Source organism: Bos indicus, chromosome 1, assembly GCF_029378745.1.
Source record: "Bos indicus isolate NIAB-ARS_2022 breed Sahiwal x Tharparkar chromosome 1, NIAB-ARS_B.indTharparkar_mat_pri_1.0, whole genome shotgun sequence".
Lineage (NCBI taxonomy): Eukaryota > Metazoa > Chordata > Mammalia > Artiodactyla > Bovidae > Bos > Bos indicus.
The window spans coordinates 36866139-36882723 of NC_091760.1; the positions used below are offsets into that span (position 1 = coordinate 36866139).

At 36.9% G+C, this 16585-nt stretch overlaps 1 protein-coding gene and 1 long non-coding RNA gene across 5 annotated transcripts in view; one reads left to right on the forward strand and one right to left on the reverse strand.

The window, feature by feature from the left end:
• The window catches only part of ZNF654 (zinc finger protein 654), an 87539-nt gene that overhangs the window by 50639 nt on the left and 20315 nt on the right, over positions 1–16585 (forward strand). For all 4 annotated transcript variants that reach the window (XM_019965415.2, XM_019965347.2, XM_070786662.1 and 1 more), the window contains one exon: positions 1103–1184. In XM_019965415.2, the coding sequence (XP_019820974.2) occupies positions 1103–1184 (82 nt within the window). The remainder of the gene's footprint in view (positions 1–1102; positions 1185–16585) is intronic.
• LOC109562547 (uncharacterized) overlaps positions 1–16585 on the reverse strand; it is a 43139-nt gene continuing 26554 nt past the window's right edge. Inside the window, exon 2 of the long non-coding RNA XR_002181182.2 lies at positions 1–16585. This exon is cut by the window's right edge and continues 16681 nt beyond it. This is a non-coding gene — a long non-coding RNA (uncharacterized lncRNA).

Sequence of the window (16585 nt, forward strand, 5' to 3'; positions counted from 1 at the left end):
TTCTCTTGCCCCCCGCCTTTTTTTTTTTTTTTTTTTTTGGTTTTTAACATTTAAAATTTTAAATTTAAGTGTTCTTGTCTCATGTATTATGAAAAATAAAAAACAAAAACAGTAGTTTTCCAGCTCTGCTCTAGACTACTCTATATTTTGGGGAGTCCTACCTTGTTCTAGGGCTTCCCTGGTGCCTCATTTGGTAAAGAATCTTCTTGCAATGCGGGAGACCTGGGTTTGAACCCTGGGTTGGAAATACCTCCTGGAGAAGGGCATGGCAACCTATTCCAGTATTCTTGTCTGGAGAATTCCATGGACAGAAGAGCCTGGAGGGCTACAGTCCATGGGGTTGCAAAGAGTCAGACATGACTGAGCAACTAACCACTATATCCCTCTGAAAAAAAAATTAGATTTTGCTTTTCTCTGGGGTCTGTTGTACTGGATTCAAGTGAGACTATGATTTTTTAATCATTTGGATACATGTAGCCATATTTTTGCCACCTGGTATACCATTGCATTTTCTCTCCCTGGTTGCAAAACAGGAGACCTGAGTTTGATCTTCTACAGAAGGGAATGACAACCCACTCCAGTATTCTTGCCTGGAGAGGATCCTGGCAGGCTACAGTCCATGGGGTCACAAAGAATTGGACACAATTGAGGGACTAACACTACTCCTACTACTAGACTCAAGTAATTCTATTGATATAGAACTTCAGTATATTTCTTTTTATTGTAATTTTACCAAAAACATAACATGAATCCTAAATGATTAATGGGCTTCCCTTGTCGCTCAACTGGTAAAGAATCCGCCTGCAATGCCGGAGAGACCTGGCTGGATTCAGTCCCTGGGTTGGGAAGATGCCCTAGAGAAGGGAAAAGTTACCCACTCCAGTATTCTGGCCTGGAGAATTCCATGGACTATATGTAGTCCATGGGGTTGCAGAGAGTCGTACACGACTGAGTGACTTTAACTTCACTTTACTTCAAATGATTAATAGTTTTTCAAAGCCAACTATTTTAAAACTAAATATCTGATATTATATAACTGTTATTTCTTGATAATCTTTAAATTGGGGCAAAAAAAATCAATCCATTCGCTTATTCTTTCTAGGAGTTTCTTTGAGTTGCTGCTGTTCTTTGGAAGAGATGAATTTTATGAAGAGCCCTTAAAGGATATTCTTGGATCATTCCAGGTAAAACAGTTTATTAATTTCATTTTAATATACCTTTGAAACAGACCCTTTTGCTCCACCTGAAAACAGTATATTGATTATTTATTGATTATAAGCTTCTAGATTTCCTAATGCGACAATGCTTAAGATTCTGTTACATTAGCAGAAAAGAAAGTTCTTAAAATAACTTTTAGCTGTACTTCTAAGCAGTTCATACATTAGATTTTAATTCCTTATTTGCTAGACTGGAGCCTGCTGCCACCACCCCCTGTAGCTTCCCAAGCATATCCTTTTATTGCTAGCATGCTTTTTATTGCTAAAGGCTTTTGTTGCAAAACCCCATGCATAGCCCTTAGCCATAGAAAAAGCACTCTTTTTGCCTAGACTAGAAGCAGGCTGTCTGTCCCCATGCCACTTTTCCCCTTGGCTATTTTCTGATTTTCTCATCTATTTCCTTAATAGCCTTCCCAAGAGAGGAGGCAGGGGTTTTTTTTCTTTTTCTTTTTGCATACACTTTATGAATGAAGAGTAAATCTAGAAGGGAATGACTAAAGATCTAAGACCTCACCTGTAGATACAAGATCATTTGATGTTTTTTTTTACCATTTTGTTGGGAAGCAATATATAGTACTGTGGCTCACTAATGTGTCCTTGGCAGTATCTCATTGCCCTTTTTAGGGGTGGAATAAAGGAAGATGTGGGGCTTCCCAGGTGGCGCAGTGGTCAAGAATCCTCCTGCTAATGCAGGAGACATAGGTTTGATGCCTGAGTCGGGAAGATCCCCTGGAGAAGGAAATGGCAAGCCACTCCAGTATTCTTGCCTGGGAAATCCAATGGACAGAGAAGCCTGGTGGGCTGCAGCCCGTGGGGTCGCAGAGTCAGACACAGCTGAGTGACTGAGCACACACACATAAAGGAAGATGGACTTTGAGCTCCCCCTAGGGGTATAATTGTTGAGACAACATACTGCATTCTACATTGAGGAAGGAAATCATGAGTCACAGAGAAGTTGTGCAATGCTTTCTCTCCCCTATAATTTGTATTTCATGTTTACTTAAAGTGTTTTAGGTTGAATTAAAACAGATTTTTATGATTGATCATTCTGGTACATAAATAAAATAGGAAGTGAAGTGAAAGTCGCTCAGTTGTGTCCGACTCTTTGTGACCCCATTGACATATAGTCCATGGAATTCTCCAGGCCAGAATACTGGAGTGGGTAGCCTTTCCCTTCTCCAGAGGATCTTCCCAACCCAGGGATCAAACCCAGGTCTCCCACATTGCAGGTGAATTCTTTACCAGCTGAGCCACCAAGGAAGCCCAAGAATACTAGAGTGGGTGGCCTTTCCCTCCTCTAGCAGGTCTTCCCGACCCAGGAATTGAACCAGGGTCTCCTGCATTGCAGGCAGATTCTTTACCAACTGAGCTATCAGGGAAGTCCTAAAATAGGAAAACTATAAGCAAACTTAATTGGCTAAAGTATATCTAAAACCTTTTCACACTCAGAATCTGACTCTAGAATTGCTTTTCATCTCCAGTCATCAGTGTCTGTTTTTCTACACTGTTTTGTCTTCAGTGGCATCGAAAGTGTTGGTGATGTAGCATTTCCTAAAATAGTTAATAAAATAACTAGAAGTCATTTGTACTGGGTTTTTAAAAGCTTAAAATGACTTACAATAAGTTCTGTTTAGTCACCTTTTGACTCCTGTTTCAGGGGTATTAAGTTAGATTAATTATCTGTACCTATACCATTTGATATCCAAGAGTTAAAAGAGTGCTCTGCTAGTCTCTTGGGTTTTATTCTGAGTCACCAGTAAACCGTCTGGCAAGGTTTCATGCTGTCTTTGATGTCCTTGCGTTCAGAATGACAACTATATCATAACCATTACCAGGCTGACATGGATTCAGATAGTATTGTAAAACAATATGATCTTAGTGTTAAAAAAAATATGAAAAAAACACATCTTAGAATCAGTTACATTTATATTGAACTTTCTATTGTATCCATCCTTACATTGAGCAAAAGAGGTAAAAATACTTGTTCTCATGGAAACTGCATTCTAACTAGAGTCTATATTCAGGTATTTTAAAATAATTTTCCATTCCATTTTTCCTTCGACACTTGTGTCCTTAGCAATCTATTCTTGAATTTTTGCTTCAGTAAATATTTATTTAGTTCCCACTGTGCGCTATGCACTAAGCTCTGGCAAAAAACTGTAATAAGCAAAACCAGAAAAACCTTGCTATTGTGGGCTTTAATTCTAGTTTAGAGACAGAAAGACAAGAAGTCAAACCTTTGTAAATTGCAAGTATTTTAGAAAGTGACAAATGACTTCAGTGGGAAATACTGAAGTGTTTTTAGATTTGATGAGAGACAGTATTTGACTTCTGTTTTAAATGTGTGAAATCATAATATTTGTGAAGGGTATATCCTTTTTTCGCTTTGTCAACAGAGTTTCCATTCAGTTATCTCAATAATTAATCACTCAGTAGAGAGTTCCTCAACCTCAATAGGTTTGCACAGTTTTCTGTTTCCTCAACAAATTCTAAAACCCACCCCTTCTCCTGTTTGTTTTCAGTCTCTACATTTCTGCTACTTGTGATATTGTGGCCCACTCCTACTCTAAATTTTCCTAAGCCTCTAATTTCTGTCTCCTTGGAGAAATTTCACCTTTTGTACCCATTTTAGCTTTATCTGGAGAATAGTCTTCATTTTCTAACTGAACCGCTGCTGCTGGTGCTTCCCCAGCCATGTGCCCTAAGGGACTCAAGAAAAGACAATATGTAGTCCATCATGTATACTCCTTTAAAACCTCACATTTGTAAGCTTGTGAATTCTCCAGGCTTTAGACCAACCTTTGATAATCCAATGACGAACCCAATGTCACCTTTTGAATTTTTTTTTTTAATACTTTCTACTAGTACAAGCCCTAGTTCCCAAGTGGCACATTTCTATCCATCTTTCATACAGATTCATACCAGCTAACATCATGCTCTTCTTTGCAAGAAGTAGGACAAACACAGGTGCTCATACTTTAGTGTATGGGAATTTTGTTAAAATCCAAGTTAATGATTCAGTAGTTCTGGGTTGGGACCTGAGAATCTGCATTTCTAAAAGCTATGAGGTGATGCTGATGGTGCTGGTCCCTAGATCACACTTTGAATTAGCAAGGGACTAACATTCTTGGCAGATTTGAGTTAATTGTTCATTCTCTTCCCCCACCCATTTCCTTCCCATTTCCCGACTTGCCACTCTGTCATCTTGGGCAAGTTACATAATTTCAGTGTCAGTTTCATTGTTTGTTAAGTAGAAACAGTAACTGTATTTGCTGTATAGGGTCCTCCGTTTGGCGTTGTTCTTAGAAAAATGATCAGGTTTAAGGTCTAAGGAAGGCCTATAGCCTGTCTGGTGAAGTATGTGAACTCATGAAGTCATATTATTAGGATTTCTGTTTTTCATGATGAAATCAAAACCTACCTCTTAAGCTTATTCTTTTCTTCTGTGAATTTCAGATTTCCTAAACCTTGAGTTGTTTAGGTAGAAATTACTTATTCTTCTTATCCATTGACTATATTTTACTCTGCTTTATTCCAAGAGGAAACTTCATTCTTAGAGCCAGATGTTCCATATACAGATTGTCCCCAACTTACAGTGGTTCAACTTAGGATTTTTCAGCTTTACGATGGTGTGAAAGCGTACCATTCAGTAGAAAGTGTACTTCACATGTTGAAATTTGATCTCTTCCTGGCTAATGATATGGTATATGGTGCTGTCTCATGATGCTGGGCAGTGGCAGCAGCTCCCAGTAGCTCCAATTAGCCATGCTATCATGAGAGTAGACAACCAGTACACTTAAAACCATTCTGTACCCAGACAGCCATTCTGTTTTTGACTTTCAGTATAATCAATAAATTACATGAGGTGTTGAACATTTTATTATAAAATAGGCTTTGTGATAGATGACTTTTCCCAACTATAAGCCCAGTAGAAGTGTTCTGAGCATTTTTAAGGCCGGCTTGGCTAAGCTATGATGTTTGCGAGGTTAGATGTATTAAATGCATTTTCGACTTATGGTATTTTCATCTTACAGTGGTTTATTAGGCCTTAACCCCATTGTAAGATGAGGAGGATCTGTGCTGGCTCCTAAAAGCTTGCTTTCTTGGAACTTGGCCTCTGGTAATTTTTCTTTACCTCAACATAAGATGACACATTTCTTGTGTGATGCACCAACTTCATTATTATTATTTTTATTTTAATCTGTTCATTGGTGAGCTTTCCATAGGCTTGTAATTGAATTCATTACACTTGGTCTCCAAAATCCATTAATTTTATTAAACAGACTCTCAATGAAATGACAAAAATAATGTAAAATTTGGAAAAAAATTCCTTGTGAATGCTATAAAATCGGCAGTTGGTTAACTGAATGTGATTAAATAGGGAAATGAGAGACAGAGATAAAAGAGAGAACCATCCAGTGCTATCCAGTAATATGTGGCTCCCCCCACCAGCTTGTAACAGTAGAGGCCAGAGGAAATAGCAAATAGTGGGTCATTTGGTATGTGGCCAATCTCATTCTGGTTGGTGCTTCCTGAAAATACACTAGGTGTGCAGCAGAACCAACAGAACAGGAATTGTGATGTGACTGTTAAATCTACATTAAAAATGGCATGTATGGCTCTGCATGAGAGCATTCCTTTCATTGAGAGAATGATGGTATGACCCAAACTAAATGCAGCCTGTCCCAATACCCAGAGGTTAAGACCGTTTTCTGAATAGCTCAGCTGTACAGCTCCAGCTGTAGCTTCCTCATAATTTACTGCCTCACAGGCCATTACTCTTAACAAATCATAGTTAGAAACTTTTACCTTCTCTGTTTGGACTTGAAAAATTTGACAAAGACCTATTTATCCATTAGTAAAACAGCTCTCTGTTATAAATACTCTAGGTAGAGATGAATGAAGAGACTAAATAACATGAATTACCATCAGTTACATGGTAAGATAAAAGGTGTTTTCTTTTTTTTGTTTGTTTTTTAAGGATCAGTTATGTTCTTGCTGTGGTTGAGTCTCAAGTATCTTCTGTGAAACTGAAGTGAAATTTAAAAGAAAGGACAACCTCAAGGATGTATGGAAGTAAAATACTATATGGAGAGGAAACCACTAAATTAAAAGTGTAGTGAAGGCTATCAACAGCAGACTAGCTCTAAGAAAAACCAAACCAGTGAAGTAAATAATTTTTAAAAATTAATTTTCAATTCATGGTTACATACAGCCATATCTTATTACAGTCTTCGTTTTTAGGATAAAAAAAACTCCTACAGATGCAGGACTCACATAGAAAAACTAGGGTTCTCATAAAGGAAAGAATAAAATCAGGTCTGCAGTGAACTTCTTCATTGTAACAAATGGCAGAACAAATAATATCCTGAGTTTTTAAAGGGAAAAAGTATTATTTAATAATACAGATGCCAAGCCCTGTAGTTTATGAGAGAGGGCAACAGAAATAAATAGTCCAGATACTTAGAAGACAAACCAGCTACCTATCTTTTATCAGGAAAATGAAAGAAAGAAACCAGCTGATTTAGAAGTGATCAAAGCAAAGAATTTACACAGAGTGGTTATGGGAAAAAAAAACAGGACTGATCTGAAGAAACAAGTAAAAGTAAGCACACTATTGTTAATATGTTGTTATGAAAATCCTATTAATATCAGAAATTATTCTGAAAAAAAGAAACTATAAATTTTGAATAAAAGTACACACACAATAATCAACAACTGAGATCTCAGATTATAGTACTGATTGGATGGAAGTAAGGAAAATAAAGAGGAATCAAGTATATTCTTGGGCATTTAAGCTGAAGTAACCATGTATGTGCTAAGTGACTTCAGTCCTGTCCAGCTCTTTGCAACACTATGGACCACAGCCCACCAGGCTTCTCTGTCCATGGGATTCTCCAGGCAAGAATAATGGACTGGGTTGCCAGTTTCCTTCTTTCAAATAACCACGTAGAGTAGTGCTATTCACTAACTGAGCATTGATCATATGGGGAAGAGGAAGATCTAGAAAGAAGATAAGTTCCATTCTAGACGCAAGAGTTTTAAATATCTTTGGAATATCCAAGTACTAATGATGCCCAAAAGCAGAGACATTACTTTACCAACAAAGGTCCATATAGTCAAAGCTGTGGTTTTTCCAGTAGTCATATATGGATGTGAGAGTTGAACCATAAGGCTAGTGCCAAAGAATTGATACTTTTCAACTGGAGAAGACTCTTGAGTGTCCCTTGCACTGCAAGGAGACCAAACTAGTCAGTCCTAAAGGAAATAATAAGTCCTGAATATTCCTTGAAAGGACTGATGCTGAAGCTGAAGCTCCAATGCTTTGGCCAGCTGATGCCAAGAGCCAACTCATTGGAAAAGACCCTGATCCTGAGAAAGAAGAAGGCAGGAGATGGTGACAACAGAGGATGAGATGGTGGGATGGCATCACCGACTCGATGGACATGAGTTTGAGCAAGCTCGGGAGTTCATGATGGACAGAGAAGCCTGGCATGCTGCAGTCCATGGGATTGTAAAGAGTTGGACACAACTGAAAATTGAACTGAACTGAACTGAAGGATGCCCAATTAATGGTAGATTTATGCGTTTTTATGTATATCTCTCTAATTTGTTTCAAGTCAAGACCATGTATCATTTTATTAATCAAGAGAAAAATAAATGTTATATAGATTTTTGTTCACTTGTTTAATTTAGCGGGGGGGGGGAGAGATTGACCCTGAAGTAGTCAACAAAACCCCAACCTGTAATCTAAACGCATTACTGCTAGAGCTCTGTAGAGATGCAGGGTTCAATCCCAGGGTCAGGGAAGATCCCCTGGAGGAGGAAATGGCGACCCACTCTAGTATTCTTGTGTGAAGAATCACATGGACAGACGAGCCTCGCAGGATACAGTCCACAGGATTATAAAGAGTCTGACACAACTGAGCGACTGAGCAGAGAAGTTGGTCTTAATTAAGCTTTTTTTTTCTTGGTACTCTACCCTATTTTTCCATCTGTTTGACCTTCTTTGTGTGAGTAGGGAAAGGAGGTGGAGGAAATAGGGGACAAAAACTCACAAACAGGAGGAGGCCCAAGGCTATCTTACTGTAATAGCATCTTGAAGAGCAAAAAATAATCAGAAGTAAAAGAACCAGCCACAAGAGAGGAGTGTAAATAGCTTGTTATGTCCACCATGTTTTACTGGGGCAAATGTTGATCTCCCCTGAGAAGTTAGAGTGGCTTCACTGGTGGCTCAGATGGTAAAGCATCTACCTGCAATGCAGGAGACCAGGGTTCGATCTCTGGTTTGGGAAGATCCCCTGGAGAAGGGAATGGCAACCCACTCGAGTATTCTTGCCTGGAGAATTCCTTGAACAGAGGAGCCTGGCAGGCTACAGTGCATGGGGTCACAAGGAGTCGGACATGACTGAGCAACTAACACACACACAAAAAGAAGTGAGAGTATATATTCATCATCTTCATAAGACCAGTGTGTCTCCCAGATTTTATTATTTTAGCTAATAGGAATAAGTTTAGAACTATTGACATTCCACTAAAACCTTCTCAAAACCTAGATCATGTCCCTTTCCTAGACTAATTGGAATAAATTTCCCAAATGATTTGGCAAATTTCTCATCTTGGTATTCAAAACTACCTTTGTAACTCTGGTTAAAAGGTTTTAAAATATAACTCCAAGTTAGGCTTCAACAGTGCATGAACTGAGAAATTCCAGATGTATCAGCTGGATTTAGAAAAGGCAGAGAAAAAAAAGAAAAGGCAGAGGAACCAGAGATCAAATTGCCAACATCCATTGGATTATAGAAAAAGCAAGAAAATTCCCAAAAAACATCTACTTACGCTTCATTGACTACGCTAAAGCCTTTGACTGTGTGGATCACAACAAACTGGAAAATTCTGAAAGAGATGGAACTACCAGACCACCTTACTTGCCTCCTAAGAAATCTGTATACAGATCAAGAAGCAAGAGTTAAAACCGGAGATGGAACAACAGACTGGTTCCAAATTGGGAAAGGAGTAGATCAAGGCTGTATATATAGTCACCCTGCTTATTTAACTTATATGCAGAGTACATCATGAGAAATGCTGGGCTGGTGAAGCATAAGCTGAAATCAAGATTTCAGGGAGAAATATTAATAACCTCATAATTATTGAAGATGACACCACCCTTATGGCAGAAAGTGAAGAGGAACTAAAGAGCCTCTTGATGAAAGTGAAAGAGGAGAGTGTAAAAGCTGGCTTAAAACTCAGCACTCAGATAACTAAGATTATGGCATCCAGTCCTATCACTTCATGGTAAATAGATGGGAAAACAATGAAAACAGTGAGAGACTTTGTTTTCTTGGGCTCCAAAATCACTGCTGACAGTGACTGCAGCCATAAAATTAAAAGACACTTTCTTCTTAAAGGAAAAGCTATGACAAACCTAGACAGTGTATTAAAAAGCAGAGACATTGCCGACAGAGGTCCGTCTAGTCAAAGCTATGGTTTTTCCAGTAGTCATGTATGGATGTGAGACTGGACCATAAAGAAGGCTAAGCGCTGAAGAATTGATTCTTTCTCGAACCTTCTCTGTTGGAGAAGACTGCTGAGAGTCCTTTGGACTGCAAAGAGATCAAACCAGTCAATTCTAAAGGAAATCAACCCTGATTATTCATTGGAAGGCTTGATGCTGAAGCTCCAATATTTTGACCACCTGATGCAAAGAGCCAACTCATTGGAAAAGACTCTGATCCCAGGAAAGATTGAATGCAGGAGGAGAAGGGTATGACAGAGGACGAGATGTTTGGATGGCATCACTGACTCCATGCAATGGACATGAGTTTGAGCAAACTCTGGGAGATGGTGAAGGATAGGGAAGCCTGGCATGCTGCAGTCCATGGGATTGCAAAGAGTCAGACACAACTGAGTGACTGAACAACAAATATCAGCTTAAGAGCAAGACCTTCTGTGAGAAGCAGTTTCAAAATTGTGTTCCCATATTATCTGAACATATTAATACCTAAAGTAATATATATTTTCCCAGATAAAATATTTCTAAATAAATCATTAAACCAAAGACTTGAGAAATTTTATTCATTCATTCAACAATATTTATTGGAGCTTTAGTAACTTGTCAATTTGTAACATAACCCATATTGTGACCTGTTCTCTTGACTGACCTATTCACGGAGTCATATTTTATATTTAGTTTGCCTAGGAACCTGTGTTCAAGTAAATCTTGCAGCTACCCTAATTCTGCTTCAGGGTCTGTCTTACAGGTTAGAACTGTAACAATAGCACTTCTCTGATGGCCATATCATTTCATTACTTATTTTAAATTATTGATAGTAGGGTAGGTTGTACTTTCACACTCAGATAACACACATAGAAATATATTTCTTTGTACTCTTCAGACTTGCTATGTAAAAATAATTTTAAACTAAATTAGAAGTAAATGTTTCTTAATAAGATATGCAGAAATTAAATTTTCTGTCTTTAAATTGAAAGTGCTGTGCTGTGCTGTGCTTAGTTGCTCAGTCATTTCCTACTCTTTGTGACCCCATGGACTATAGCCTGCCAGGTTCCTCTGTTCATGAGGATCCTCCAGGCAAGAATACTGGAGTGGGTTGCCATACCGTCCTCCAGAGGATCTTCCCAACCCAGGGATCAAACCCAGGTCTCCCACACTGCAGGTGGATTCTTTACCATCTGAGCCATGAGGGAAGCCTATTATGGCAACTACCAATTAATTCTGAAATCTGATTATACTGAGTTGGTGGTTTTACTTTATTTATGATTGATTTCCCTTCAGAAAAAAACTAAGTAACATTTACATTGTTACCTAAAAATTTTTAATGTAAAAAAATTTAATCAGGTTTATTAAATAGGAGATAATAACTCATAAATATTTTTATTTTTTCAAAAGCCCCAATAGTTCACTGCTGCTACTGCTAAGTTGCTTCAGTTGTGTCCGACTCTGTGCGACCCCAGAGATGGCAGCCCACCAGGCTCCACCATCCCTGGGATTCTCCAGGCAAGAACACTGGAGTGGGTTGCCATTTCCTTCTCTGATGGATGAAAGTAAAAAGTGGAAGTGAAGTCTCACAGTCATGTCCGACTTTTTGCGACCCCATGGACTGCAGCCTACCAGGCTCCTCTGTCCATGGAATTTTCCAGGCAAGAGTACTGGAGTGGGGTGCCACTGCCTTCTCCGAATAGTTCACTTATAAATACATAATTTCTAGTTATTTTTAAAGTGAAATATGGATAATTTATATGCAAATAGTGAATTTTTTATAATTTTAAGATGACAGTCACCTTAGAAATTTAATAATTCCTTGTTTTATAGATCAGAAACTTAAGCTCAAATGAGTTGAGGTTTATAGAATCCTATTCTCAACTCAGCCTTCTTTCCAGTGTTCCCTAATCTACTAAATGATGCAGCCACGTGTGTGCAATAATGTATGGGTCAAAAGAATAGGTTTAAAGAAATGTTTTTATTTATACTATCTTAAATGCTTCATGGTCTTAACATTTTAAAGCCTTTTCAAGACCACCTTAATGGGGAGAGAGAGAAATAAGAAACTTTACTGCGGCTATCTGAGTGATAGCAGATGAAGGCATCGACTAGAGTACAAACCTATTAATGGCAAAGAAGAAGCAGACCAGGAGATGTTGAAGAAAACTGCCAAGCCATTAGGATCAATAGAAGAAGATGAGTTTTATAACTGATACCAAACACAAAATAAATAAATAATACCTAAAACTAGGAATCCTTAGACTTCTGATATCATACCCATTCAGACTTTTTAAGTTTGAACATATATCTCCAATATGTGTATAGGTGTTATTTTATGTACATGTACTAATACTATAGTATTTGGAAATATTCCCTGTGGCTCAGATGGTAAAGAATCTACCTGCAATGTGGAAGACCCAGGTTCGATCCCTGGTCCCGAAGATCCCCTGGAGAAGTGAATGGCAACCCACTCCAATATTCTTGTCTGGGGAATCCCGTGGAGAGAGGAGCCTGGTGGGCTACAGTCCATGGGGTTGCAAAGAGTGCGACACGACAGTGATGGACACTTTCACTTTCATTAATACTATATGGGCTCCCAGGTGGCTCGGTGGTAAAAAATCTGCCTGCCAATACAGGAAACATGGGTTTGATCCCTGGGTCGGGATGACCCCTTGGAAGAGGAAATTGCAACCCACCCCAAAGTTCTTGCCTAGGAAATCCCATGGACAGAGGAGCCTCTTGGGCTACAGTTCATGAGGTTGCAAAAGAGTTGGACATGACTTTACCAACTAAACAACAACTATTATAAAACATAAAAATATGAATAAAAAATTTGCAATTTGCAATTTTTTTGCAATTTGACTAAATTTGTTGTTTCTGAAATCACTGTTTTCTTGAACAGTAACCATTTTTAAACAAATAAACTGAAAACTCATTAAAATGCTCCAAATGAAGGATGTTTTAAACAGAAAATTCTAATTACATTTTTTTAATGGCATAAATACAAGCATTATAGTTGGTATTGAATTGGGGCAACAACAGTCATGTAATGATGTAAATACATCCAGACATCTATTTTAAATGATCATCTCTTAAGAACTTTCTTTTTCAGAGTAATAACTTTCTCACTGTATACTATTCTTTCTATATTAGAAAACTCAGAATGCTAATTTTTTCAAAAACATCAGATAAATACTTCTCAGAAACCTCTCACAGAAAAGAACAGCAAATTTGTGAGAACTGTCTTTTTGTAAAAGAAAACTGCATAACATCTTTGAATTTTACCCGTTTTGAAGTACTTTACCACAGCTAATGAAAATATAATAATAAAAGATATGATCCTTCTCATTTCCAAGTGTTATAAATTATAAAGAGTTTGCTGTGTTTTAAAGTCTTTGGTTTTATAAATCAATCACATTGAATACCTTTTACATTTTTGCTTTGATCTGCTGCAATATCTTGCTTATGAATGAATTTGACGTGGTATTTTATACTTAATTCTGGAATCTGATTTCATTCAAAATAAGACATATTTCATAATGCTTCTGCTTTCACAGATTTCTATAAAATCCTAATTTGATTTTAAAAGTTATCTATCATTTAAGAATATGTCTTCTCTGGTATACTTTCCTTTTCTGACTGAAGAAACTTTTAACTACCTAGGAAGTAAGATGATGGCAACACCTACTCAGTAATGCATGGCCTTTCTCCTATATAATGAGTACCAGAAGAGTGGAGTTGTACAGATTTTCAATACTGCTGGAGAATTATTATGGATTGAGGTAGCTAGTGGAGGCTTCTCAGTGGGAAGACAGGAGAAAGTTGTAGGGAAGAGTGGTAGAAAAGGCATAGGCAAGGAAGTATGAGATAAGCTTAGGAGACGTTAAAAACCAGGCTGGAGAAGCGGAGTCATGGTGTTCATTCATAGGTGAATGAGTTAGGTTGGTAAATTCAGAGGTCCTTAAATACGAAGTTTAAGTATTAAGAACTTTTATACTATGATAAACAAAAGGATTCAGATTAAGTTTGTGTAATGACCAGAACACTGACCTGCAGCTACACAGACATGCAAAGTGACAGCAAGTTTGTGAAAGAAAAGTCTTCTGGAACTAAACAGATTATAAAAGAAGAGTGAGGAAGTTATGTTTTCTCTCTACTTTGGTAAAGACACAAGGCTGAATGTAAGTTTCCAAGGGAATTATATTTAGTACAATGCAGTGAGTAAATAAAGGATTAAGTTAATATATAGGTCCAAGTTAATATATAGGTTTTTTAATTAAATAAACCTCCTAAAAATACAATATAAATATACTCAGAAAAGGTAAGTTGTAAATCTAGAGTGATTTAAGTATTTCCTTTTTCACTTGAGAGCTTTTAAATTGAAAACCATTCACCATACTATTTAAGGAAAAATGAGCCCAAAGATACTTAAAAACTTTTCTTTCATTCTGTGTCTTATTAAATAGACCAAAGTGAAATCTTTATTTCATCTCTATTTCCTATCCAGATTTACTTCCCCATAGAAGTGGTCTCCAAAATATGTTGTATTTGACTCAAGGAATGCATGCACCAAAAAACAAAACTTTCACTTAAATATAATTGTATCTTAGAAAATGAACTTAATCTAATTTACTAATTTTAATAGAAGGACTGGTAGGAGTGCAAATATATACTTTATACTATAAACATTTATGATAGTGCACTTTAAATGTAGGAAGTACAATGAAAACATATGCCAGAGCTTACTGAGGGCTAGCTGTTGTTAAACATACAGGTTATTAGGGTTTTCCCTTAGAAACTTTAAATTATAATAATTAAATAGTAGGTTTAATAATTAAAACAGTAGGTTTGAATTGGGGTCTGGGAATCATCTTTTAACAAGACCTCCAAGTGTTTCTTATTTTCTGCCAGGTTTAAGATATTAGCAGTAGATCTGTTTCATCATCTTTTGACTTTAGACCCAAGTCCTGTTTTAGGTCCCGCAGTGCTAAGTGCTATATTATTGGTGCCTCACCAAGAGTTCCACAGCAGATTGAAAGCCTCACCAGTGATTCATGGGCTGGCATCCAGCTTACCTTATTTCTTGTGCTTTGGACCAAAAGCCAGCTTACAGTAGCTTAATTTGTATGGGCAATGATACATATGTCTAGAGTAATTTAGGAATTTATTTACCTTGAGGTTTGAAACTGATTATAATTTTTATCCGTTAAGTCATTGCCCAGATCATTACTGTGTTCCACGTGTTTAAAAAATCATGGCTGATCAATAACTTTATACCTTATTTTTATGAGTGCTATAACATGCTGACACATGGAAATATAGAAATTAATTTTATGCTAAGCAGTTGGGTGTCCTAAAATTAAATATTTATTCAGAATCTTTAAAAATACTAGAAAAAAAGTAACTTGCACTTATTAAGTATTTGTTATGTGTCAGGCATTGTCCCAAGCACTTTTCAGTACTATGTGTTATTTAATCCTCACAACAATCCTATGAAGTAGGTGTTTTTAGTATCCATTTTGTAGAAGAGTTAACTGAAAAAGCAGAAAGGTTAAGTAATTTGCCCACTGTTTATAGGGTTTTTGTTTGCTTGCCTGCTTATTTTAATTTGGGAATTCCATAAGTGACTTTTAGAGGCTATTTTCATGTTTGACTTAGTGGTACTTCTTGGAACGGTTCTTTGTCTTGAAACTTAATTTCTTCTGCTGCCTTGTTCTCTTAGAAGACAAAGCCTCTTTCATGTATTTTAACAATGAATGAAAAGTGCCAATAAAAGCAAAATGTTAATTGCCACCTTGAATATGTAGCCTAATGATTCATCTAAGTAAAATTTGTAAATGTATGTGGTTTTATCCTAAGCTTCGCTTTATAACTAAGTTTTTCACGTCTGAGGGATTTTTTGAGCACAGAAAAAAATTTTGACAGTTGTTTGTGTTCTAAGTGATGTGCATTTTATTCCAGTTTTTAGCACTGCCAATGTCAGTATCTAGTTTTTTCTTAAGGCCTTAAGTTCAATTTATGCATTAAAAAATAAATCTATCTATACCTTCACTAGATTTTCAGTTAATCTTTATAAATTATAAGATTCCATGAAGTGTTTTAAAAAACACCTGACAAAGTACATAATGAATCTAAAATGCCTAATAAAATGATTAAATCATGTAAATCTAAGTCTAATAAATAAATTCAGTAAACCAAGTTCTCTTTAACATTGTTTACAAACTTATGTTATATAACTCATATTTTAATCACCAGTCTATAAAAACATTTCAAATATCTTTTGTAACCCCCACAAATGCATAGACAAATTATCAGTTAATGCCCAACTTATCAATAGTATCTTTACCTTAAATCTAATGCAAAGTCTTCATATTATAGGCTAGATTCATTCCTTCAACCTGTCATTTCTCATCTCAAGACTCTAAATCTACTTATACAACAAAGTAGAATAGAATTTCCATCTTCCAGCCTCTGCCACATCTAAGATTCTACATCTGGGATCAGGGACAAGGTCCTGTACCTACCTGCCAGCCAGAGTCTGCATTGGACAGGGACCTCTTTATTCCCTTCTTATTGTCAGGCCTGCCATTGTTAATGTAAACTTTATGAGCCCTCACATAACTGAACATACACGTTTTATATTTTTGCAACCTGGTTCTTTTCCTAGGAATGATGCATCCCTTATGTTTTTCCCTTAGGTTACACTTTATCCCTGCTATAATGGGATTTTCTAAGTCCAATTTTGTATAAACTGTGTAACCTTTGGCATTAAAGCCTATTTGTGTACTAATGGGGTTTTGATACCCTAATTAGGTTACTGAAGCAACCCTTTCTCTTTCATAGTTTAACAGCTGCCTTATTGACCATC